This window comes from Muntiacus reevesi, chromosome X (genome assembly GCF_963930625.1).
Source record: "Muntiacus reevesi chromosome X, mMunRee1.1, whole genome shotgun sequence".
NCBI classification, from domain to species: Eukaryota; Metazoa; Chordata; class Mammalia; order Artiodactyla; family Cervidae; genus Muntiacus; species Muntiacus reevesi.
The window spans coordinates 5,973,117-5,998,930 of record NC_089271.1 but is presented as its reverse complement, the minus strand read 5'-3'; the positions used below and the strand labels follow the sequence as shown (position 1 = coordinate 5,998,930).

At 49.3% G+C, this 25,814-nt stretch overlaps 1 protein-coding gene across 1 annotated transcript in view; it reads left to right on the top strand.

Moving 5' to 3' along the window:
• ANOS1 (anosmin 1) overlaps nucleotides 1-21,084 on the top strand; it is a 198,481-nt gene extending 177,397 nt beyond the window's left edge. Inside the window, exons 10-14 of the mRNA XM_065916567.1 lie at nucleotides 8,278-8,372; nucleotides 10,016-10,190; nucleotides 11,314-11,540; nucleotides 12,760-12,886; nucleotides 16,517-21,084. Coding sequence (XP_065772639.1) covers nucleotides 8,278-8,372; nucleotides 10,016-10,190; nucleotides 11,314-11,540; nucleotides 12,760-12,886; nucleotides 16,517-16,575 — 683 coding nt within the window. The 3' untranslated portion in view covers nucleotides 16,576-21,084. The remainder of the gene's footprint in view (nucleotides 1-8,277; nucleotides 8,373-10,015; nucleotides 10,191-11,313; nucleotides 11,541-12,759; nucleotides 12,887-16,516) is intronic.
• The last annotated feature ends 4,730 nt before the right edge of the window (nucleotides 21,085-25,814 follow it).

The window sequence follows — 25,814 nt, the reverse complement described above, 5'->3', positions numbered from 1 at the left end:
TTGTTTTATTATTTCGATTGCTGTGCAGAAGCTCTCAAGTTTAATTAGGTTCCGTTTGTTTATTTTCTGATTTTATTTTCATTACTCTTAAGAGGTGGATCCAAAAGGATCTTGCTGTGATTTATTTCAGAGCGTGTTCTGCCTGTGCTTTTGTCTAAGAGTTTTATGTTGGTTCTTTGCATTGAGGAGTTCTGGGCTGTCCGGATGCTTGTGCAAACGTCACCATCAAGCCACACTATTGCTATTAAGGAAACAGCTGAACAAAACGCGTGCACACTTTCTTTTTTATCTAATGCCTTGCTGTTCTGGAGCTTGAATGGGTTGCCCCTGGTTCCCAGGAGTGTGTATCACGTTCTGAAATCTGCTACCGACATTGCATTATTTTAGGGATTATTGACTGTCTTCACCTCTTTCCTAGAAAGCTGGTCTTGTGTCTCAGACACTCAAAACACTCACTATTTTGCACTGTAAAGCTCTGTTCTAAAGTAATTATTTATTAAAAAGGTGCATAACGCAAATAATTTGAAAAACAGGAAAAAGGCCAATTCTCTTCATAGTTTTTCACGGAAGTAGAGTTTTAGCGGATTTGCTTACACGAGTTTATTATACCTCTCGTTTCTCATCCAGTTATATATGTATGCGTACGCATTAGTTTCTCAGTGGGGTCCGACTCTTTGCGACCCCGTGGACTGTCCATGGGGTTCTCCAGGCAGGAATACTGGAGTGGGTTGCCATTCCCTCCTCCAGGGGATCTTCCCAACCCAGGGGTCGAACCCAGGTCTCTTGGATTGCAGACTGAGCCAGCAGGGAAGCCATTTTTATGTGTGTGTGTGTGTAAAATGAACACATTTGCAAATACTATATTTGCATTTTATATACTGTTAGTGTTTTTAATAACATTTTTAAATGGCTACCTTGATATTACGTGTCATCATAATCGCACTGTACTCAAACATTTAGCTGCCTTCAGAATTTCTGTCTTATCATTAATACTGCAGTGAACATTCATCCTTAGAATAGATTCTGTTTTCTTTTTATCCCTGAGATAAATTCCTTTCATGCCTTTGTTTTGTTTCCTAGGAGTATTTGTTTTGCGTTACTGAAAAGCCGCTTTTAGAGATAATTGACATACATCTTATCACTTCTATGCATTTTAAGGCACAAAAATCTATTTTAGGCAAAATTGTTTCATGAATTAGTTTTCAAAATTCTTACTTTTCTGAGGTGCTATTTTGCTCAGTGTTATCAGCTCATGTGCCATTTGGGATCTTGGTGCTGGAGCTCTTGTTCTGGAATTTTCTTCCAAGCTGCTCAAATTCACTCTGTAGCCAAAATAACATTACCAGTAAGGTTTAGTGTTTTATTGCTATCGTATGTTAATTTAAATTTATTCAATATTACTATTACAATGTATGCATATTGCAACATTTAACTTAATATTAATTGATTAATTTTACTATTAATATTAAACTAACATTAAATTGTAGAATTTATTTAATCTCATGTACAGTCAGCTCTCCACATCAGCAGGTTCTGTATCTGCATATTCACCCGCCTGTGGGTCCCATACTCTTGTCTGCGGTTAGCAGCTGGTTGAACCCAAGGATGCAGAACCCAGAGGTACAAAGTGCTCACCGTGGGACTCCAGCCTGCATCCATTTGGTATCCAAGGCGGGGGTCCGATCCCCAACCCCCAGTGGTACCAGAGGATGACTGTCCTTACCAATTTAAGATTCGCATTGTACATCCATATGGCATTAGTATCAATAAAAGAACACATTTTATCATTGAACATGTAAGCATCTCATCTAACGAAAAGGCAAACACACAGGAGATGCAAACATCCTAGGCACACAGGAGTAAACCACCATATCCTGACTTCTGAACGTGCACATGTGTTGTACGTGTACTTGACTCTATACAGACGGGATCTTAGCTCTCTGTACCTGGCTTCTCGCAGTGAACAGTACACGGGGGACCCTCTCCCAGTCTCCTGCAGGAAGCAGTGATTCAGCCACGCATGCCGCTGTGCCGTTTGTCCCTGGACACCTCCGGCTGTGACGTTTCTTGCCAGCAGTGGCTGGAGATTTGGTTTGCCCCAGCGATGGGCTGGTAAGAAGGACTTCCCTGGCGGTCCAGTGGTCAAGACTTCACCTTCCAAACGCAGGGGTTGCAGGTTCCATCTCTGGTCGGGAAGCCAGGATCACACGTGCCTTGGGGCCAAAAGCAAAACGAAACATTAAGCAGAAGGGATGTTGTAGCCAATTCAATACTTTTCAAAGGATCCGCATCAAAGAATCTCAAAGATGGAAAAGAGCAGCGCCGATGTGAACATCCTGTGAACACACCTTCTGAGTCACACACGTGCGTACATATTCCCCCCACACAGAGGTGAGACACTTTGTTCAGAGGATGTCGACCCCTAGAAGAGTTTTGCACAGGGCTTGGACCATGCGCCCACCCACCAGGAGGCTTAGACGTTCTCCACACAGCCTCCCCAAGCGGAGAATCCATCCTTTTCTCACCTCAGCGCTTCTGGTATGCGTGTCGTGATGGCTCGCTGCTCTGTATTTGCACATTTCAGGTCATCCAGGGGTTGAATACCTCATCGTGAGTTTATTGGCGAGGGGGCTCCTCTTTTCTGAAGCACGCTCCAGGGGGTTTAGCCAGTCTGTCCTGCAAGAGTCCTTTATGTATGGAGTATATGAGTCATCTGCTGGTTTCATCTCAGTTTCTTTCTACTTTTATTTCTTTCGCTTTCTTAAGAGTTCTTACCTTGGCGCTACACTGGGCTTCCCTGATAGCTCAGCTGGTAAAGAATCTGCCTGCAATGCAGGAGACCCCGGTTCGATTCCTGGGTCAGGAAGATCCTCTGGAGAAGGGAAACGCTGCCCACTCCAGGATTCCGGCCTGGAGAATTGCATGGACTGTGTAGTCCATGGGGTCGCAAAGAGCGGGACACGACTGAGCGACTTTCACTTTCACTCGGGGCTTCACTAGTGGATCAGATGGTAAACGATGTGTCTGCCATGTGGGAGACCCGGGTTTGATCCCTGGGTTGGGACGATCCCCTGGAGAAGGGAAATGGCTATGCTGGTTTTAATCTAGGTCCTTCCTGGTTTTATCTAAGTCTTTCTATACTTTTTTTTTTTTCAGTTTCTTAATAGTTCTTCCTTTAAGAGATGACCAGTTCATCATTTCGTTTCCTTCGGGTTCACTGTGCTCCGTGTCCTGTGTTGAGCGCTCTCCTCACACACTCAGGTGCCCTCCTTACATCCCAGGAGGGGCGTTGTTCCATCTTTGCTTCTCAGCTGACTTTCATTCAGATTTCATTTCTGTCATAAGGATCCAATGTAAGGCATCAACATTCCCTTATTTTTCTTTCCCTCTTTTTTTCCCTCCCAGAAGAAAGAATTTGTTTATTGAAGCATAGTTGATTTCCAGCATTTTCTATGAAAATCATCATGTTGTCAGTAAAGCATAAGAAAGTTACATTTTCCTTTCCAGGCGTTGCATATTTCTGCTTCTTTGCCCTGTCTTAACGCTGGCTGAGGCTTTGCGTACAACGTTGACTGAAAGTCATGGCTACAGACGTCATGTTTGCTTGAAATTCCTTTCTGCCTCTTTCATTTCTGTTTATTCAAAATCAGGATCAGTCAGAAGCACTTTTTTCTTTGCTTTCTTCTGGGTTTCTTGATCAATTTACCAGTAATTAGAAAACAGGTCTAACCGTTTCACTAGTAATATGGAAACAGGTAGCAATATTATTTATAAGTAAGAGAAAACACTGCAATTAAGTATCTCTAAGCAACCATCGTATGTAAAACACTGTTCACTTGTAGTACTCAGACCAGAGTAACATGGAGTTTTAAGAATACTTTCTTAAGTAAGGGTAGAACTTAAGATCCCCTAGAGCAGCAGTCCCCAACCTCAGATCTAATGCTTGATGCTCAGAGGTGGAGCTGATGGAATAAATAATAAGAGAAAGCACACAATAAAGAGAAAGCCACTTCTGAAAGTGAAGTCGCTCAGTCTTGTCTGACTCTCAGCGACCCCACAGACTGTAGCCCACCAGGCTCCTCCGTCCATGGGGTTTTTCCAGGCGAGAGGACTGGAGTGGGTTGCCATTTCCTTCTCCAGGAATGCACTTGAATCATCTCAAAAACCATTCATCCCCACCCCCTACCCCATCCGTGGAAAAATGGTCTTCCACGAAACCGGTCCCTTCTACTACAACAAAGGTCGGGGACCAGTGCTCTGGAGGGAAGAGGAATTAAGACCCATCTCAATGGCCCACACAAAGCACCGTGAGGCGGCCGGGGACCCCGACAGTGAGTGCCCAGAGGAACTGGAGAACCCTGGGGACCTCTGAGACAGAGACGGACAGGAGCCGGGGTGGTTTCCAAAGGAGGGAAGGGGTGAGTGAGGTCAGAACCACCCTGAGAAGGCGTGTGAGGTGCTGGAGTCATGATCCGGCACGTGGTCACTAGTCACACCGAGTGATGGCTCTGGAATCAGCTGAGTCAGTATCTTTGCAGCAAAAGGTGAGGACGGGTTCAAAGGAGGGCTTCCCCATGGTGCCAGTGGTAAAGAACCCGCCTGCCAATGCAGGAGACGTAAGAGATGCGGGTTCCATCCCTGGGTGGGAAGATCCCCTGGAGGAGGGCATGGCAACCCACTCCAGTATCCTTGCCTGGAGAATCCCATGGACAGAGGAGCCTGGTGGGCTGCAATCCATGGTGTTGCAAAGAGTTGGACACGAGTGAATGACTGAGCATGCATGCAGGGCTTAAAAGTAACACGTGAACATACTGTGGAATTTGTCTCTTTAAGGCTCTGTCTTACGCTGCTGCTGCTGCTAAGTCGCTTCAGTCGTGTCCGACTCTGTGCAACCCCATAGACGGCAGCCCACCAGGCTCCCCCGTCCCTGGGATTCTCCAGGCAAGAACACTGGAGTGGGCTGCCATTTCCTTCTCCGCTACCTTACGTTACTGACTTGAAAAGGAAAGACAGGCCGTGGATCGTCCGTGCCCACGGGACTGTGTCCTTGCAGATTCGTGGAGTCACTGAGGTTTATGCGCCAGTCCTGGGGTGCTTGTCCTCGGTGAAGAGGCTCATGCAGGGTGTGGTGGTGGGCTGGAGGGGCCCTGAATCTACGTTCCCACCCGATGCTGCCCTCTCGAACCAGGAACACACCCTGGGCGTGGTCTGCTTTCCCGCCGTGGACGCTGTGTCTGTCTCACTGAGATCTGTTCTGTGTAATAGAGGCCCGGGGCGCAGCGCTGCCCCCCAAGGCTCCCCAGTAGGAAGGCGACGCCCCATCTGGCAGTGCAGATGGGGGGCCGGCCCGTCTCCCTGCAGATGTGGCTCAGTGTGAGGGAGGCAGTAACGCGGAGCCGCCTCCAGAAACAGCGAGAGGAGAGCCGCTGATTCAGGCTTGAGGCTGCCTGTCAGAGGCCGGGGTCGCACCGAGAGCCCGTGAGGCTGCTCTGAGAAAGGGGAAGAAAGAAACAGTGAAGGTCGTGTCCGACTCTCTGCGACCCCGTGGACCATACAGCCCATGGGATTCTCCAGGCCAGGATACTGGAGTGGGTTGCCATGCCCTCCTCCAGGGGATCTTCCCAACCCAGGGTTCAAACCCGGGTCTCCTGCATGCAGGCGGATTGTTTCCCAGCTGAGTCACCAAGGAAGCCCAGGCTCGGGGCACTGGCTGCCCCAGCCCCCTGGCCCTGGGGTGGGGATGAGGGTGGGCCTGGGGCCCCGACGGTGAGGGTCCCCCCTCTGAGGACATGCTGGGGTGTGGGCTCTGGGTCGGCCGGTCTGCACAGAACATGGATGCCTGCAGGTGAGCCGTCTGCTCTCTGGACATAAGGCCATCCTGGGGAGGGCCGTCTCGCCAGGCCGCAGGAGGTCAGAAACTCACAGATACAGGAAACCAAAGGCATCGTTAGGTAAAGGCAGAGGGAACGCAGTGGGGCAGGAATCTAGGGTGTGGAGTCCACTGAGCCAGCCACGGGAAGTGATTGGAAAGCCTTTGGTTTGCACAGAGGTCCTCACCAAGGTGGGGGTCTGTGTCCAGAGACCCAGGGCGTGCACTCAGGCCAGAGGCTTGCAGAGCTAAGGGGGGGAATGGCCATCAGATGTGTGGCTCGGTACCTGCTCCTGTGAGCCGAAAGGAAGAGTCTGATCCCTTCAGCGGCAGCAGCAAACGCTTCGATTTGCTTTCTGGGCTCGAGGGATGCGGGGGTTCACCACATACACAAGTGAGTTTGCCGTCGGGGCACACAGGGGCATCGGGTGGCGCCCTGCCCACCGTCACCCGCCCTGCCCAAGCCGCTGCCCGCCTCTTCTGTGAGCCGTGCCCACGCCGTAGTCATCGCCGTAACCAACTTGTCGGTACACCGTGCTTCTGTCGTGATCGTTCTGTATTCACCTGTATCCCACCTCCATCCAACCTCACTTGGATGTCACCCAGGCACTCTGTTACTTACCCAGACGCCTCCGTATTTCGGGTCCATGGAGGTCATTTCGGCACGATGCGTCGAGCAGCACCACCTGTTGAAAGAAAGAGTATGAATTCACTCATTTGTTGGTTTCATACCTTGGCGTATAATGTACAGTTCTTCTCCAGTGAACCACAGCTCTTGATGTCTGCTGCGTAAGAACTTAACCTCCATTCAGGGCTTGCTGTTTTTAGCTAAACAGCATTGATGCCTGCCTGGTATCGGTTTACTTTCTGGTGGAAAAGTCCTCCTTTTCTCGTTTCCCAAAGTGCCCTAGAGCAAGTTCCCAGCGGACCGAGCACTCCATCAAACAGGTCTGCGCTCTGAAAACCTCCCATCAAACGCTTGGTTTGAGTGCGGCCGGGATGCGAGGCTGATCACCCCGGGGTTGGGGGTGTGGGTGGGGGGCGATGCCTTTCACGGCCGCCCGGGGACTCACTGGGTGATGGATAAACCCGGCCCAGCCTGTGTTCCCACACTCGGGCCTGGCTCCGCAGCACTTTTGTCATTTTTTTCCACTCGGTCGATCGCCCAAAGAAAAGACGCGGACAGAAAACGCGCCGCTTGGGCTGGAGGTGGAGTCATTACATCAGGGGCCCTGTTCTCTGGGTGCTGGGGGAGCAGGTCTGATCTCTGCAGGAGTCACAGAGCCGGCGGGGCTGGCACACGCTCACTGCAGACTGTTCTCACCCTCGTCTGCCAAGGAGGAGACCCCGTCCACACGGAGAACACGCGGAGCACACACGGAGTTCATATGAGCACACGGAGTCACTCGGAGCACACACGGAGCCCATATGGAGCACAGACGGAGTCCACACAGAGCACTCACGGAGTCCACACGGAGCACTCACAGAGGTCACATGGAGCGCACACGGAGTCACTCGGAGCACACATGGAGCCCATATGGAGCACAGACGGAGTCCACACAGAGCACTCACGGAGTCCACACGGAGCACTCACAGAGGTCACATGGAGCGCACACGAAGCCCACACGGTGCTCACGGGGAGCACACACGGAGCACACCGGGGCGGCCAGGCCCTCAGGGTGAGGAAGGGCCAGGCATTTATTCCTGCCCGGCTTCAGGATTTCTTCCACCAGCTGCCTCAGAAACATGCAGGATTCAGAGACTGATGCGGAGTCTCTCTCATCACCTAGGAAACAAGAGGACAGACGCTGAGCGTCCCCGCTTCTCATCGGGTTTCCTTACCATGGGCGCCACGGCTCGGTTAGGCTCAAGACCTCTGCGGACGCATCACACTGTCACTTTTCTCATGATTTCTTTTTCTATCTGGTTCTCGTATCTCAATTTCCTTTTATGCTCTGTTACGTTTCCCCCCCCCCCCCCCGACTTCATTCTTTCCCCCTGACTCCATTCTTGAAGATTTCTTTGATACCGACCGTTTTTAAAGCCTTCATGGAATGTGTGAAGCGGTATCGCTTCCGTTTTATGTTTTGGTTCTTTGGCCACGAGGCGTGTGGGATCTTAGCTGTCCAAACAGAGCTGGAACCGACACCCCCAGCATTGGAAGGTAGAGTCCCAACCACTGGACCATCGGGGAAGTCCTGAGCTGATTTTTTACTAAGGAAACAGTGTAGGCAGAATGTGGGGAGCCCTCCCTCCTCGGCCTGGCGGGTACCTGTCTGCATTGCCTGCAGGGTCCTATGCCTCCTGCCTGTTGTCTCCGGCTTCGGGAACATCTGACCACGAGCCCTCTTGCTTGCGGGCTGTTCTTTTTTTTTTTTTTCCTTGGCTTAACTGCGTCCACCTTACAGATTCCGGTGTCGGACAGTATCACGTGGAGTGGTTTCCGGAAGTCTGTGCCCACAACGAATCCGCCAGGCTGGAGGCGTCTTCGGCCGTGACCCGGGTGAGGAGGAGGAGGCTTGAAACGGCGGGGGCGGGTGGGTGGGGGGTGTGCTCGGTGGCTCTTAGACACACCCGGCCTGTGGGTACAGCTGGGCGGGCAGAGGTGCAGGCTGAACGTGCCGTGGGGTGACTCATTCACCGACCCGTTACCTTCGGGACAGGTGGGGAGGAGACACGGGGTCACGTGTTCACTCTCCCCTTATCCCTGCATGTTGTCAGCATGGGTGGGGGGAGACCCTGAGAAGCGGACTTTCCAGACACCGCTCACAAGGCACTCCCAGGGCAAACGTGGAGAGCCTGGGAGTGCTTCATCTTAATCACACAGAAGCCCTGAATTCTCTTATCCATTCTGAGTCGGATACCCCCGTGACCTGAAGGCCTCATTTTCCCAGGGCGTTTCTCTGCCCCCCTATCCCTCAACATTGCCTTTAGCTACGTCCCTATCTTGCGCCAGCTCCTGCAGGGAGTGGACGACCCGCCCGCCCTGGGCCCCGGCACGTGCCGTTCTGACCTTAAGGGTCCCAGACACCATCCCAGCGGCAGCTCTTGAACAGGGGCAGGAGGCCGTGACAACTGCTCGCCTAGAATTGACCCACACACACCCTGACACAGCTCACCTAGAATGGACACACACCCCCTAACACAACTGCTGGCCTAGAATTGACACACACACACTAACACAACTGCTGGCCTAGAATTGACACATACACCCTAACACAACTGCTCACCTAGAATTGACACACACCCCCTAACACAACTGCTGGCCTAGAATTGACACACACACTCTAAGACAACTGCTGGCCTAGAATGGACACAGACACCCTAACACAACTGCTCACCTACAGTTGATACACACACCCTAACACAGCTGCTCGCCTAGAATGGACACACACACACTAACACACCAAGGGTAAGAAGCCTCACACTAGCTTGTTACAACCGTCACGGTCAGCTTTCCTGTTCCGGTAAGGTTCTGTATGTGTGCAGGAGGCCGCAACAACGACATCCCACGTGGATGTGGGCACGCACATGCTCACACACAGAGAGAAACAGCCCAGTAGCTTGTTACCACCATCACCGTCAGCTTCCTCCTCCTGCAAGGCCACACTCCCAGCCCCCAGCCCTCCCCTGTTGAGTCGGGCCTCGTAATTCTGTTTAATCATCACAGTCTGGCTGGAACCAACCAGAGAGATGCCTCCAGAAAGGGGAGGAGAGGCATGGCCCCAGAATGTCTTCTCTGCCTTCAGGAAAGGCTCAGGTCTAAAGTGAGCCTGCGTCTGGGAGGAAGCCCGAGATAACTTTTTTTTTTTTAATAACAAATCAGGTTGATAGTCATAGCTTTTCACCCTCCCTGTCCAGCCAGCTCCCCACGTGATGGTCCGAACGGGGCTGCCGTGGACCGAACGCTTCCCCCGGGTTGTTCTAGAGCCTGGGTGACCCCCCTCGCCCAGGGAGTGGGTCATGGTTGTGATTCATCTCAGCGGGGACTCTATGTGTTTTGTGTAAAGGCCGTATCACATACACACACACCACCCTGCCGCATTACAAGCAGACAACCACCTGGGATATCATTGCATCTCCTGCCAAGTCCGTTCCCTCGTGAGATGTTTACAGCTGGCCTGTTCTGTCTCCATCTCGCTCTAGGAAAACTACCTGATTCTTCCAGACCTGTCGTTCTCCTGCAAATACAAGGTGATTGTGCAAGCCGCACGGCCCCTGGGCCGCTGGAAGGCGGAGAGCGCGTCCTTCACGACCCCGCCATGCTCCGCGCTCAAGGGGAAGACCCACAAGCACTTCAGCTGCCCCGGCGTGGAGGAGGGTACGTGTCACCTGGAATCCCCGGGGGCGCGGCGGTGGGCACAGCTCCAAAGCGCGATTCACAAGGCCCTGAGACCCACAAGGATCACCCCTTTCTAGACGGCCCTAGGACAGCCCTGTCTGAAGGTAACCTGTGTATGAACCCTCGTATCAGTTCAGAAGTCCAACTGCACTTAGCGACATAGGCTTTGCTGAAGGATCAGCCCTTAGAACTTGAAAGTCGCTCATTCTTGTCTGACTCTTTGCGACCCCACGGACTTGGAATTCCCCATGGCGTGGAATTCTCCAGGCTGGGATACTGGAGTGGGTAGCCTTTCCCTTCTCCAGGGGATCTTCCTGACCCAGGGACGGAACCCACATCTCCCTCGTTGCAGGCGGATTCTTTACCAGCTGGGCCACCAGGGAAGTCCAAGAATATTGGAGTGGCTAGCCTTTACCTTCTCCAGGGGATCTTCCCTCCCCAGGAACTGAATCAGGGTCTCCTGCATTGCAGGCAGATTCTTTACCAGCTGAGCCACCAGGGAAGCCCAAGCTTGGAAGCCCAAACCCTTAGAAGTGGGGCCGGCATCTCTCCGCGGGTGCTGCGGGGCACCTCGTGTAATTCACTTGACTCGTGCCCAGCCTGGCCCCAGGGGCATCACCCTTCACACCCTTTCCATTCCCTGTTTCCACCTTCTGCAGCCCCAGCCCACATCGAGGGACACTGATCCTCAGAGGCCCCGCCTGGGAGCTAATCCTGGTCACTGCCGCCGGCTCTCATGGCGACCCCAGCCTTCCCCACCCGCCCCCTCCCCCAGCACCCACTCCTGCCCTCTCGTGGCCGGGTCCTCTGAGATCACAGCACTCTTTTCTGCATTGTCCACCCCCATGTGCAAGCTGGAGTCAAAAATGGCCCTGAAGCACGAGCAGCCACTAGGCTCAGAGTTCCTGAGATGAGGGTCTAGCTCAGATGCCATCTGCCCAGGTGGCCGTGGGACCCTCCCCCCCACCAAGGGAGGCTGCATCGCTGACCCTGGGGCCCAGAGAACTGCAGTCCGAGCACTGCCTCCTCCCCAGGGTGCAAAGCTGTCCTCTCTCCACCCCCCCAACCCCCCACCCCGCGGTTCCCCCTCCTGCACCCACAGGTCGCAGTCACGTGCGCCCCAAAGTGCAGGCCAAGCCCGAGAACCTGTCCGCCTCCTTCGCGGTGCACGGCGCCAACATCACGGGGCACTTCTCCTGGACGGTGAGCAAGGCGGGCCTGCCGCGGCCGGCCACCGGCTTCCAGGTGACCTGGGCCGAGGTCACCACCGAGAGCCGGCCAAACAGCCTCCCGAACAGCATCATCTCACAGTCCCAGATCCTGCCCGCGGTGAGCACCCGTCCGCCTGCCCCATCTCGGGGCGGGTCCCCCTACCACGCGGCCGGAGCATCCCTGGGGGAGGCACTCGGGCACCCCGAACCCCCACTGCGGGGCCGACTTGCTTAGACTCAGGTGTAGGCTTTCTTCTCCTGCATCAATTCTTTCGCAACAGTCAGAACACAGCGCCAGGGTTCCTGTGGGACCCCAGTGAACTCTTTTGTGAGGGTCGGAACACAGCGCCAGGGTTCCTGTAGACTAACTATCATTCCCACAAACTTAGGAGAAACTGTCATCTAGCTAAACGTGATGACCAGGGCCGGCTCTTAAGGAGACCCCTCCTGTCCACACGGAACGCAAAGGCTTCACCATTTTCTGTTCTTTTGAATCCCTGTCCTTTTGGGCCAAGCGGACGTGCCCCGTTTGAAGTGTTAAATTTGGGGGGGAAAGAGCTAAAAGAACCTTGTTCTCTCTCTTCATTTTCCCCTTCAAATCTGGCCAGAGCACGTAATGAGCTGGAGCGCCTTCCAGGCCAACTTAATTCCTTGGCTTGGGGGGAAAAAAAAAAAGCATGTGTGGGCTTTTACCAACTCTCAAAACACCCTTAGAATATGCAACTCCTGCTCCAAAAAGAGAAAAAAATAACTTAAATCCCGGAAGGAAAAAAAAAATTCCATGGAATTGGACAGTAATTATTCTGTGTATGTGCTTAGGTTCTATTGAGTTCTGAGACCACCACCCCCCACCAAAAAAAAAGCGTTGGCATAAAAAGAAACATTTTTTTGGCTGCCGGCAGTGACAGATAACTGTCTTTTAAGGAGCGCAAGTTGGCGCGTTTCCCCGAGATGTGGATTATCAAGAATTCACATCACAAGATGTGCAGATGAAAACTTTCAAAGCCTGGGAAAGTCTTAGGTTCATGGAAAATACAGTCCCCGGGAGAGGGTGGGGGTGAGCGCCAAGAACTGGCCTGGCTCATCTGAGCTCTTGGCTGCCAAGAGCCGGGGTCTCCTTGCTGCCCAGAGCACCCGGGGGGTGGGGGGTGGTCTCCAGCGAACGTGGGCAGACCACGGGACCCCCGAACACGGTGGAGTCCAAGCAAGCGAACCGCGTGTAACACGGTGAGGTCACGAGGGGGCGTGGTCTCTGGAGGAGAGTCCCCACGCGGGTCGCGGTCAGAGGCGGCGCCTGACGGCCCGTGTTCCCCATCCCCTTCCCGCCCCTTCCCCAGGATCACCCCGAGCTCTCGGTCCCGGGCCTGCGGCCCGCCACCCTCTACCGCCTGGAGGTGCAGGTGTTGACCGCGGGCGGGGAGGGGCCCGCCACCATCAGGACCTTCCGGACGCCCGACGTGCACCGTGAGTCCCGGCCGGGGTCGGGGGGTACCGCCCGCCTTGCAGACACACAGAAAGTCTTGGTGAAAAAACAAAAATCCACGGATCCAGCATTGCAGGCCTCTACCCACGGGGAGTTCTCTGAACCTGAAGCCCTCCCTCCCCCTTGTACGTGCTTCCTCCCAGCCGACCTGACCCGCTCCCTTCTTCCCTCCCCTGCAGCCTCCTCCTCCCCTTCGGTTACCTTTTTGCCCTGCAGAAGGCATGCTTTTTCCTAATCTTCTAACCGTAAATACACAAGAGGTAGGGCTTCCAGTGCAGGCAGACGATAGAGACATAAGGCTTGACCCCTGGGTCGGGAAAATCCCCCGGAGGAGGGCATGGCAACCCAGTCCAGTTTTCTTGCCGGGAGAGTCCCATGGACAGAGGAGCCTGGACGGGTTATAGTCCATGGGGTCGCACAGAATCGGACACCACTGAAGTGACTTAGCATGCACCCACACAAGGGGGAAGAAATCTATCATCTCATATCATTCTGAAAGTTTTTAAAGAATTAAGATATTCAAATATAACTATATAGGAAATACTACTTTGCTATAGAGCTTATTACATATATTTCTACTATATATAATCTATCGGCTTCCCTGGTGGCTCAGCTGGTAAAGAATCCGCCTGCAATGCAGGAGACCCCGCTTTGATTCCTGGGTCAGGAAGACCCCCTGGAGAAGGGATAGGCTACCCACTCTAGTATCCTTGGGCTTCCCTTGTGGCTCAGCTGGTAAAGATTCATCCGCAGTGTGGGAGACCTGGGTTCAATTCCTGGGTTGGGAAGACACCCTGGAGAAGGGAAAGGCTACCCACTCCAGTATTCTGGCCTGGAGAATTCCATGGACTGTATAGTCCTTAAGGTTGCAAAGAGTCAGACACCACTGACCCAACTTTCACTTTCACAACCTATATTACATAAATTTTCTTCCCAATATAACCCAAATCAATCCACTTGACTTCCTGCTAAATCAAGCAGATTAAAAATAATCGTCACCTATTGTTTCGAAACAAACAGCCTCCCGGGCAGCGCTAAGGAGACGTGTTGGGGAGTGGTTGCAGTTATTTGCCATAAAGGAGTCTTCATCCAAGTGTGTTTACTGATGTTAAAAAAACGGGAAAGAAAATCTAGTGAGCTCTTCAGGGGCTGGAACTGTTAGCTTTGGAAATGATTGAATATGTGCTGGGTCTGTTAACCCTAAAGTCATAGTCCGCCCCCAGCCCCACCCTCCCTTCCACCCTCCGCAGCCACAAGTGTGTTCTCTATGTCTGTTAGTCTGTTCTTGTTTCATAGATGTCACGCACATGGAATCTAAAGTACGGCACAAAGGAACTTAACTGTGAATCAGAAACGGACTCACAGACAGACAGAACAGACCTGTGGGAGTTTGGGATCAGCAGATAGAAACCAGTACACATAGGATGGATAAACACCGAGGTCCTACCGTGGAGCAAGGGAGCTGCATCCTATATTCTGTGATAAACCACGATGGAAAAGAATATACATCGTGTGTGAGCAAGGGAACTGTATCCTATATTCTGTGATAAACCACGATGGAAAAGAATATACATCGTGTGTGAGCAAGGGAACTGTATCCTATATTCTGTGATAAGAAAGAAAGGAAGTCACTTAGTCGTGTCAGACTCTTTGGGACCCCATGGACCGTAGCTCTCTCGGCTCCTCCATCCATGGGATTTTCTAGGCAAGAGCACCGGAGTGGGGTTGCCATTTCCTTCTCCAGGGGATCTTCCCGACCCAGGGATCGAGCCCAGGTCTCTCGCATTGCAGGCAGACGCTTTACCATCTGAGCCGCCAAGGAACCATGATGGAAAAGAATATATATAGTGTGTGTGTACATATAAAAACAGTATATATAATACTGTACTCTCTCTATATATATATATATACATACTGTATATGTAAAATTGAATCACTTTGGTCTACAGCAGAAATTAAACGCAACATTGTAAATCAACTATACGCTAATAAAACTTAAAAACGTATGTGTTGGGGAACAAAAAGTACACACAGTGGAATAAGTGCACAGTGGAATAAGTGCAGAAGGAAGCCAAGAGTCGTTTAGTGCAAGAGGATGTGGCTTGCTGGAATCGTGGTCCAAGGTGCTTGAGGCCGTAGGTCGGGGTGTGAGGCGGAGGATGGTGAGATTAACATAGAGAGGACTGCATCTGAGTCACCTGTGGGACAGTGAGACGGAGACTTCCTGAAGGCTTTCGGGACCGCAGGGTCCCGCGCTGAAAGCTTTGAAGGTCATCGGCATGTGCGTAGTAACTCAACGTGGGGGTGTGTACTGGAGGTCAGGAAGGTGAGGAGAGTTAGGCTTGGACAAGACCAGGGGAAGTGCTGTAGAAACTAGGAACGCTGCGGCTCAAGGTGTCGGGCAAAGAGAAGAATCTACGTGGAGGATAGTCTTCCCAAATTATTGTGGCTAAATACCAAATTTTTTTTTTTAACAGTCATTTCAACAGTTGTCTCTTAGGAGCAATGCTTTCATTTCTTTTCCTGTTTTCAAACAGATCATTTAAAAATTCAGATTCTTCCTTTTTGCTTCAATTCTTCCTTCACTTTAAGTTCTTCTTCTTGTAGATGGTGTGCTAGAAATAGCAGGCATCCACCCCCTCCACTGTTTCACACTTAAGTCTCTGCTCTATTAGTAAAAACACAGGGAAGCTAATTTTAGTTATTAGCAAAACTAAACGGCAACAATTGTGTATTTACAACAATTGGTTATTAGCAAAACTAAGTGGTAACCATTGTGTATTTACAACGATTAGTTATTAACAAGACTAAACGGCAACAATTGTGTATTTACAATAATTGGTTATTAGCAAAACTAAGTGGAAACAATTGTGTATTTACAAAGATTAGTTATTAACAAGACTAAACGGCAACAATTGTGTATTTACAACAATTAGTTATTAGCAAAACTAAGTGGTAACAATTGTGTATTTACAAAAATTAGTCCTTAGCAAAACTAAAGGGTAACAATTGTGTATTTAAAACAAAGAGGGCCTCCTGTTGGGTTTTAGATTATGTACATTGCTTTCTCAGCTTAAACTTTAAAGAGCCACGTGAAAGCTTTATGTGTTGATAAGAATTAATGATCCTGGTTTTATTTCTTTAAACGATGGATCAAATTTGCCCCAGTAGCTTTTTGCACTGAGGGGTTTAAAGACAAATAAAAACCACCCCAGTGGGAGCGCCCCGTGTGACGGCCCGTCCCGTTTGGGACCACATCCAGCCACCACTTACAGTGTCTCTCCACCGGAAAGTGTGTGTGTCATGAAAGTATGTGTTAATTTCTAAACTTTTCCGAGGAAATACAAAGGGTTCTGGCCGGCTTATATAACTATAAAGAAAGAGGCTTGTCTTCTTTCTCTTGTGATCTTATGGTTTCTCGGAGGGAACCAGAGAGCCGGGGAAGGCAGAGAGAAAAGAGAGGCAGGGTGGAGATGTGTCTGCAGGTTCAGAGTCAGGGCCGGGAGGACCTGGGTGGCAGGGACCGCGGGCAGGGTCCAGACACGCAGCTGTTCCTCCGGTCGGTCCAGCCGGGGACGGCGGCCGGACTGACACGTCCGTTCTGTCTCTAGGCCCCCATCTGAAACACCGCCATCCCCACCACTACAAGCCTCCTGAAGAAAGGTACTGAGATGCTCCGAGAGCCCGTCTGAACCCTGAGCGAGTGTGGAAGCTGGCACAACCCCCCAAGGACTGGCCGTGCCCGCTGGGAGGCACCAGGCCCTTCCCGGAGGACCGCCCGCCCCTGCCTAAGAACCGCGGGGCGCTCAACGCTCTGTCTGCCCCGGAAAACGCGCCCCGAAAACCAGGGAAGTGCAGTGGGCTTTGCGAAGGCGGAGGGACCGGTTCCCGTGAAAACAGACGACGCGCAGCCCAGCCCTGTTCCGCCTCTAATTCTTGCCTGCCTGTGTGGTGGAGCTCCTCCCAATGCAGGTCTGAGATGTCCCCGAATTTGCATCAACAGATTCTCCAAAGAAGCAGTTTACACAATTTACACATGTAATAGGCCTGCACATAAGCCGTTACTCACCGAACACTTGGAAATTAAATTATTGATTTGCTTTGCCAGATCCACAGAAGAGTATCCAGATTTTTACGCCCTAATATTTATTCAAAGATTTCTGAAGACGAATGTTCTGTTTTTAATCACCTGTTTTAACCAACTGAAAAATCTGTAAACCCGAAATATTGCCAATTAATTTAAGCCTAAATTAAACCTAAAATGCTCCAGCTTCAAGCACTTCAGCTCCATTTTATACAAAGACATAGATGAGTTTGGCCTCTAAGTGACAATTTCTGTTAAGACATTCCCAGCTAGGAGGACTCAACACTGCTACCTAGAGTCTGCCCTGGAGAAATTAAAACTGCTTTCTGGGGCTGCTTTTTAATACTTCATCCTACAAGAAGTTTCCCTGATACTTTTATTTATATGTTCCTTTTTTCCTTAATGGGGAAAACAGTTGCTGGTACACTTTGTTTTGACACTTACATGTGTCTAACACGCTACAAAACCTCTTGCTTGAAATGAAAGAATCCCAACTATTGAGTATTTTCAAATCTTTACTGAGATTTTCCCCCTTTTCTTAATCAAAGCAAGCTCTTTGTTTGGTAGAATAGTCTCCATAATGTAGAAAAGGTAGAGGGGGACTTTGCTTTCCAGGTGGCTCAGTGATAAAGAATCTGCCTGCCAATGCAGGAGATTCGGGTTCGATCCCTGGGTTGCAAAGATGCCCCTGGAGGAGGAAATGGCAACCCACTCCAGTATTCTTGCCTGGAGAAAATCCCATGGGCAGAGGAGCCTGGTGGGCTATAGTCCGTGGGTTCGCAAAGAGTCAGACACAACTCAGCAACTAAACAGGAAACCTTTCTTTACTCCTTCAAATCTATTACATATTATTTGAAAGCTTTATGAAAAATTATGAAAAATTTAATTGAAGAATTATGAGGCTCCATACTAATGCCTCATGGCATGAACTCAAGTGAAGACAAGGTGTTAGTATATAGTGCTGAGGGGAATACTGGGGCACCCTTAAACCAGAGATGTTTTAATATATTTTTTGCTTGAGGGAACACCCATGTGTATACACATGTATGTATGTGTCTGTATACTTCCGGGTAGGTATACAGTATATATGGAGAAGGAAATGGCAATCCACTCCAGTATTGCCTGGAGAATCCCAAGGACAGAGGAGCCTGGTGGGCTGCCGTCTGTGGGGTTGCACAGAGTCGGACACGACTGAAGTGACTTAGCAGCGGCAGCAACATACAATATATACATACATGTAAATACACACACACACATGCACAGACGCACACATATACACGTGGGTAGCTTGAGTAGGAGTCGCTGCAGAAATTGCTTTCCCAAGTCACCAGTGGCGGATGCAACTCTAAAGATCAGTGGAATAATATGATTTCCGCATCGGTATCGATTCTATGAGAAAACAGCGATTTCTCCAAACTAAACATTTTCACGGAAAGGCGTCCTCATCTCATTATCTACACAGGGAAAACGAGGATGTTTTCAGTCAATGCTCTTGTGGGCCTGGAAGCCTGCGGTTGTCTTCCTTCCCAAAAGCCTGCGGTGAGCGCCCTGGTTGCCTGGGGTTGAGTTAGCGATGAGGGGCGTGAACGTGAGGGTCTCAACTGGCCCGGGGAGGTCCAGGCTTTTCAGTGCGGACACCAGGCAGAGAGACGACCCCTGTTATCACACGCACGCCTCCTCTCTCCCCGGAGAACCCCGGGGCTGGTAGGCATGGATCTCCGTCGGAACAGATCGAAAAAACTACTTCCTGCGTCTTCAACGAGCTTGGAAGCTTGATCAGGCGGGCGGTGCTTTGCAGCCCTGCGCGAGGGGCTACAGAGGGATCTCAAGGGTGCAGCCGGTTCGTGGCACTTCGGGCTGTTTCTCTGCAGCTCCTGACGTGGTCTGGGGTGGACTCTGCAAGAGTGTCCCTGCAGAGTCAGCAGGTTCCCCTTCTGCACGGAGACAGGAGGGCCCACCTTCACGGAGGACTCATGCGCAAACCCAGAGATCGTCGCTGAAACCACGAGTCTTCCGAAGACGCCGAGCCCAGCATCTGAATTTTCAAACCCTCAGAATCTCAGAAGGGAAGGCTTCAAATTATTATTGGCTGTGTGTTTATCGTCTGCCTTCATTTGTCCTAAATATATCCGTAAGTATTTGTGCCAGCCCATCTTTGTACTGTTGTATAGTTTAAAAAGCCGGAGTATATACATAGATGCAAATATTATTAAATTATTAAACACACTTAATTTTGTAAAATTTAATGACATTTCTTTTACCTGGGTTATAGACGTTGAGCAAATACATTTTTAGTTCGGATCAAGGTTCTGAAGCTTCTGTCTTCCTTAAAATACTTGAAGCAGGTCTTATGAGAATTTCATTCTGCTATAATGTTTGATAAATTTTATTAGTATTATTGGAAGAGAAAACTGTTAATTAGGCAATAAAAGAAAGCTGAGTTTCCTTTATAAATTTAAATAATATTAAAAAGAGCAAAAATATAATTACAGTTTTTTGAATTTTTAAACATTTGCCGTAATAAAGGTCTAAAAGTTTATGTTGTTTAATTTTAAAACCAATTTAGTAGCTGATTCTCTGTTTTATTGAAATTAGATGCATTTCTCTCATATGTGACAAAGTATATTCAGTGACAGTATTTACTCTTTAAAAAAGTCAAGCTCATCAAACATATAAAGTCATCAAATCAGGTGTCTAACCCAATATACATCAAGGCTATGTGCATCTTTTTACTGAGAATATTCACTTCTCAGCGATGGGTTTATTTATCTGGGCTATCCTCTTGTTCTACGTGGGCTCTGGGAGCAATCTTTATAAACCAATGTGTGTCCTTCACATCAGTCAGATTTTTTTTAAATATACATAAATGGGAAGGAAATCAAGAAACAAGGGGATAAATGTACACTTAGAGCTGAGCAGAAACTAACACAACATTATAAAGCAATTACACTCCAATAAAATTTTCTTCAAGAGACAGTAACGTTTATGACGCTACATTTTCCAAAATCCAAAGTTTACAGACAGATCTCTGTCCTAGAAAGACCCGGAAGAACCCAGAATCCATCTCGAGAGCAGAAGAACCCCTCCTCCAGCTCAGCACTGCTGAGATGTGGGGCTGCAAGGTTCTCTGTCGGCGGGCAGGACCTGCCCTCGGCCCTGTGGAGCGTGGAGAGGCACCCCTGGTCTCCACCCCCCAGAGGCGAGGAGCACCCCACCCTGGGTGTGATGACCACACACTCTGTGGTCACGGCCCACACCCTCTTGGGGTACAGTGTCACCCCCGACAAGAATCACTGCATCGTAAGAATGTTCACTGAATAACTGCCCTCTGCAAGGAGGAACTGGGTCAATTGGAGTAGACACACCTGGGAAGTGGTTACACTGGACAAAAAAAGCCCTTAGCGGTATCTTTTATCTCCACTGATGAATCTGATTAAAAGGCTGAATTTGGGTATCATGCGAGCACAAATGTTCATTTTGTCCTACAGACGGGACAGCATCATTCACGATGATGGGAGTCTTACTTAACGCCCTTTCTTACTCCACATGTCATGGGGTTTGTCAGGTTCGGTCCTGTGGCTGCGAATATCTCAATCTAAACTCATGCACACTTGCTCATGGTCACCAGAACACAGAGGCTAAATACCCGATGCATGCACGTTCACTTAACGATACAAATGCACAAAGCCGGCGACTCGTGTCTGTGGTTTTGCATGGCCAAACTCAGCTTCTCACCTCTCCTGGTCAGCTGGCAAGTGCCACCGCTCACAGAGTGACTCATACAGGTCTCTGCAGAGCTATTAGGGCTTTTCCTTGACGTAACCATAGTGCGCAGATAACAGAATGGCTGCCCTCTCATCCAAACAGCCTATAGAAACCATGTCCCTTAGACAGGTCATTTAAAAGTCAATATTTATTTATGTATGTAATAAAAAATGATTTTGTGTGTCATGTTAGAGAGAAATAATCTTGTAAAGAAATGTTGTAAAAAAACACACGAAAGCATTGTAAATAGTCTGATCTCTGTCACTCATTATTTTCATGTTAGAGTTTGTACATACTGACTGATTCCGTAATAAAGGATCTTTAAACCTGCCCGGTTGATTAGACTCATTACTTTCCCGAAAACACACACATACATTTTATGTTCATTTAGAAAGAAAAATGAGCAGTTTCCTATGAAGCTGGGGAGATTGAAAGAGCCCCATTCTGCTATCAGTATGAATGGAACTCAAGGTCTGGTGAAAGATTGAAGTCGGGAGGAGAAGGGGGCGACAGAAGATGGGATGGTTGGACGGCATCACCAACTCAACGGACATGAGTTTGGGTAAACTCCGGGAGCTGGTGATGGACAGGGAGGCCTGGCGTGCTGAAGTCCATGGGGTCACAAAGAGTCGGACACGACTGAGCAACTGAACAAAACAAAGAAAAATGCAACGAGGCAGCTCGTCGTCCTGAACAGAGCGTTCTGGACTATTGACAGAGATCACCGCGTCATGGTTTTCACTCTATCTCCAAGCATGACTCTCAATGGTTTGGGTGGCATTTTTCCATCCATTGGTCCACAGGCTTAAACAACTGTCCCCCACCACCACCCCCGACCCCATGGGCATCTCCACCTGTGATGTAGGAGGATGCTACTCCATCGGGAAGCCAAGATGAGTTCTGTCTCCATCAAATAACCTCCTTTATAATCTCTATGCGTTCACCCGGCAGGAACGTCCTTAAGTTTCTGCCGCTGCCTGGTGCTGCTTTATGGACGGGATATTGACTATGACGGCAGGTCCCAGGTCTTCAAGGGCTGTTCCTTCTAGGAGAAGGTGACTAGCGATGAGGAAGAAAGAACTGAAGAGTGTGAGGAGCCCGAGGAGGAAAAGAAAGCAGAGCGCTGGGTGAGGGAGAGGCCGTGGGGTCCTGACTTTCGTTGTTCTTAGGCAGGATCAGTGTGGACTGAGACCCCCAAGGTAAAGAAGCTGGCGGCTACCCAAGGGATGAATGTGGGGCACCCACAGGGAGACGGGACCTCTGAGGTGTGAGCCTGGGCTTCCTGAGTGACCTCTGGAGCCAGTTACGTTTCTTTCTGTTGTTTTCTAATCTCTCCTTGAAAAAAATGATGGGATTTTCCTGACAAAAACCAAACGGTTGTGTTGCGTTTCTTTATAATCAGAAGCAGCTGCATCTAGAGACGCTGTGCTGGTCAGTGGCCCAGTTAAATTCTCAAACAGTGGTGATGGACTATTTTTTTTAAAAGTTTGTATGAGCCACATCTAAGAATCTTGAACACACAAGGTCTGCTGTTGCCTGACTGTGCTTTTGTGAGCTTTCTAGAAAAGCAAAGTGCATGGAAGCAGAAAACACCTGGGTTAGGTGTCAGGGACTGGAGAGGGACCGGGTGGGAAGTGCTTCATGGGGACAGCGTTCACGTCTGGAGGTGATGACAAGGTTTTGAAACTTTATAGAGGGGATGGTTGTGCGTTTTGAAGAAGAACTAAATGCCACTGAATGACACTCTTTAAAACGGTCCAGATTATGCAATGCAAGCCTAGAGAAAAAAATAAGCAACACCACGTGGTTTCCAAATAAAAACACAGGTTCCATATCATAACCCGGTTTGGGTACAAATGCAATTTATTTGCAGAACGAATTATCTGAGTTTCAAAGGAAAAGCAAGAAGAAATGCCACTGAAGAAATAATGCCCCTGGCCATGATCTTAACCAGGAGGGTGTGCTGGGTCTCAGTCCCACTCCTGGTGCCCCGAATCCAGTCCCGGGCAGTGTCCCTCCTGACGGCGGCCCTGCCGCTGAGCCCCCGCACCAGCTGCCTGACTCACCCTCAACATTGAGGCTTCACCCCCGAGGAGCCCCACTTCAACCCCATCGGGTCCTCCGGTCCATGACGCCACCATTCCCTGGACCCATCGTCCACACTGGGCCTGAGCTCCACCTGCCGGCAGGGGAAGGCCCACTGCCCCTCTGTCTGGCCTCCACCCTCCGTTTTTCCAGCCACTCCTGCCAAGATCAGAGGTGACTGTGGGCTCAGAGCTCAGGCCCAAGACATTCAGCTGATGTCTCTCAGAAACTCCACAGGCCTCAAGGTGGGCATAGGGGTGGGCGGCAAGATCTATTCACAGTCCTGAGAAAGGGAAAACATCTGCAATTGAGGATGCTTTACCCAGCAAGATTATCATCCAGTATGGGAGAAACAGAAAAGAATTTCTCAGTGGAGGAATCCAGATCTGAAAGAGACACGTGCACCCCAATGTTCATCGCAGCACTGTTTATAATAGCCAGGACATGGAAGCAACCTAGATGCCCATCAGCAGATGAATGGATAAGGAAGCTGTGGTACATATACACCATGGAATATTACTCAGCCGTTAAAAAGAATTCATTTGAATCAGTTCTAATGAGATGGATGAAACTGGAGCCCATTATACAGAGTGAAGTAAGCCAGAAAGATAAAGAACATTACAGCATACTAACACATATATATGGAATTTAGAAAGATGGTAATGATGGCCCTATATGCAGGGCAGAAGAAGAGACGCAGAAGTACAGAACAGACTTTTGAACTCTGGGGGAGAACGTGAGGGTGGGATGTTTTGAAAGAACAGCATGTATATTATCTATGGTGAAACGGACCACCAGCCCAGGTGGGATACATGAGTCAGGTGCTCGGGCCTGGTGCACTGGGAGGACCCTGAGGAGTCGGGTGGGGAGGGAGGTGGGAGGGGGGATCGGGATGGGGAATACGTGTAACTATATGGCTGATTCATGTCAATGTATGACAAAACCCACTGAAATGTTGTAAAGTGATTGGCCTCCAACTAATAAAATAATATTAAAAAAAAAAAAAAAAAGAATTTCTCAGTGGAGCAAAAAAGAAAAACAAACCTCAAAGAAGACAGCAATACTCAACCTATCCTAAAATTAAAAAAAAAAATTGAAAGTTCTTCTCTACGTAAAAAACGGAAGCAAGAATCCATAGGAAAGAGAGCAATCAACAGTAGGGAAAGCAAACACACGAGAAAGGCCTTGGCGATCACCTAAATAAGCCTCTGCATAGGCTATATGCTGGAGGAAAGACAGTCTTCTTGAGCCAGTGGTGCTGGGAAAGCCAGACAGATGCATGTAAATCAAAGAAGTTAGAACACTCACTCACATCATGGGCTGTGTGCTAAGTCACTTCAGTCGTGTCCAACTCTTTGTGACTCCTTGGACTGTAGCCCACCAGCTGCTCTGTCCATGGGATTTCTCCAGGCAAGAACACTGGAGTGGGTTGCCATTTCCTCCTCCGGTGGATCTTCCCGACTCAGGGATCGAACCTGAGGCTCCTACATTGCAGGTGATTTCTTTACCTCTAGCACCACCTGGGAAGCCATCCTCACATCATACACAAAGATAAACTCAAAACGCTTTAAAGACCTAAATATAAGACATGATACCCTTCAACTCCTAGAAAAGACCACAGGCAAAACACTCTCATACATAAGTCATCGTAGTATGTTCTCAGGTCAGTCTTCCAAGGTAAAAGAAATAAAAGCAAAAGATACACAAATGGGACCTAATCAAACCAAATTTTGCACAGCTAAGGAAACCACAAACAAAATGAAAAGACAACCTACACAACGGAAGGAAATATTTGTAAACAATGAGGCTGACAGGGAATAATCGCCAAAATACACAAACAGCTCAGATGATTCAACAAGAAACAAAAATACCCAATTAAAAAATGGGTAGAACACCTAAATAGACGTTTCTCCAAAATGTCTGTTGACCATCCAGATGACCATACCACAGGCACATAAAAAGATGCTCAACATCACTATTTATTAGAAAATTTCAAATAAAACCTACGATGAGGTACCACCTCACACTGGTCAGAATGGTCATGATTAAAAAGTCTACACATAACAAATACCGGAGAGGGTGTGGACAAAAGGGAACCCTCCTACACTGCTGGTGGGAATGTAAGTTGGTCTAGCCATTATGGAGAACAGTTTGGAAAGTTCCTTAAAAAACTAAAAATAGAGCTACCATAGGATCCAGCAATCACACTGCTGGGCATGTCTCTGGAAAGAAATGAAGCCTCTAATTGAAAAAGATACATGGACCTCAATGTTCACAGCAGCGCTGTTCACAACAGTCAAGACACGGAAACAAGCCAAGTGCCCGTCGGCAGATTTAAGAAGATAAGCGGCAAGGAATTACTGTATAGCACACTTGGGTGAACTCCGGGAGACAGTGAAGGACAGGGAGGCCCGACATGCTGCGGTCCGTGAGGTCGCAAAGAGTCGGACACGACTGACCGAGCAGCAACAACAGGGAATGATAGTTTCTTGGAATCACCTGTAATGCTAATTAATCAGAATATATATATTCTGAAATTACTTTGAAGTCCACCTGAGACTAACACAATATTGCAAATCAACTCCAGTTCAACAGTAAGAACAAAGAGTCAAGACAGGTCACTGCCCGAGCACCTCATCCGGGTTTTCCCCCCAGTGGTAACGTCATTCAAACGACAGGACGAAACCTGCCATCGACTCCACCCAGAGAACTTAGTCAGATGATTCAGATGTCCCTGGATTTACATGCACGTACGTGTGTCTGTATTTAGTTCTACGTGATTTTACTATGTGTATATACATGCCATTGTTTTGTTTTTGTTTTATTTTTTTGCCTTTTCATACTGTGCATGGGGTTGCTCCTTGGAGGAAAAACTATGACCGACCTAGACAGCGCATTAAAAAGCACAGATATCACTTTGCCGACAAAGGTCCGTATAGTCAAAACTATGGTTTTTTTCCGGTAGCCGGGTACGG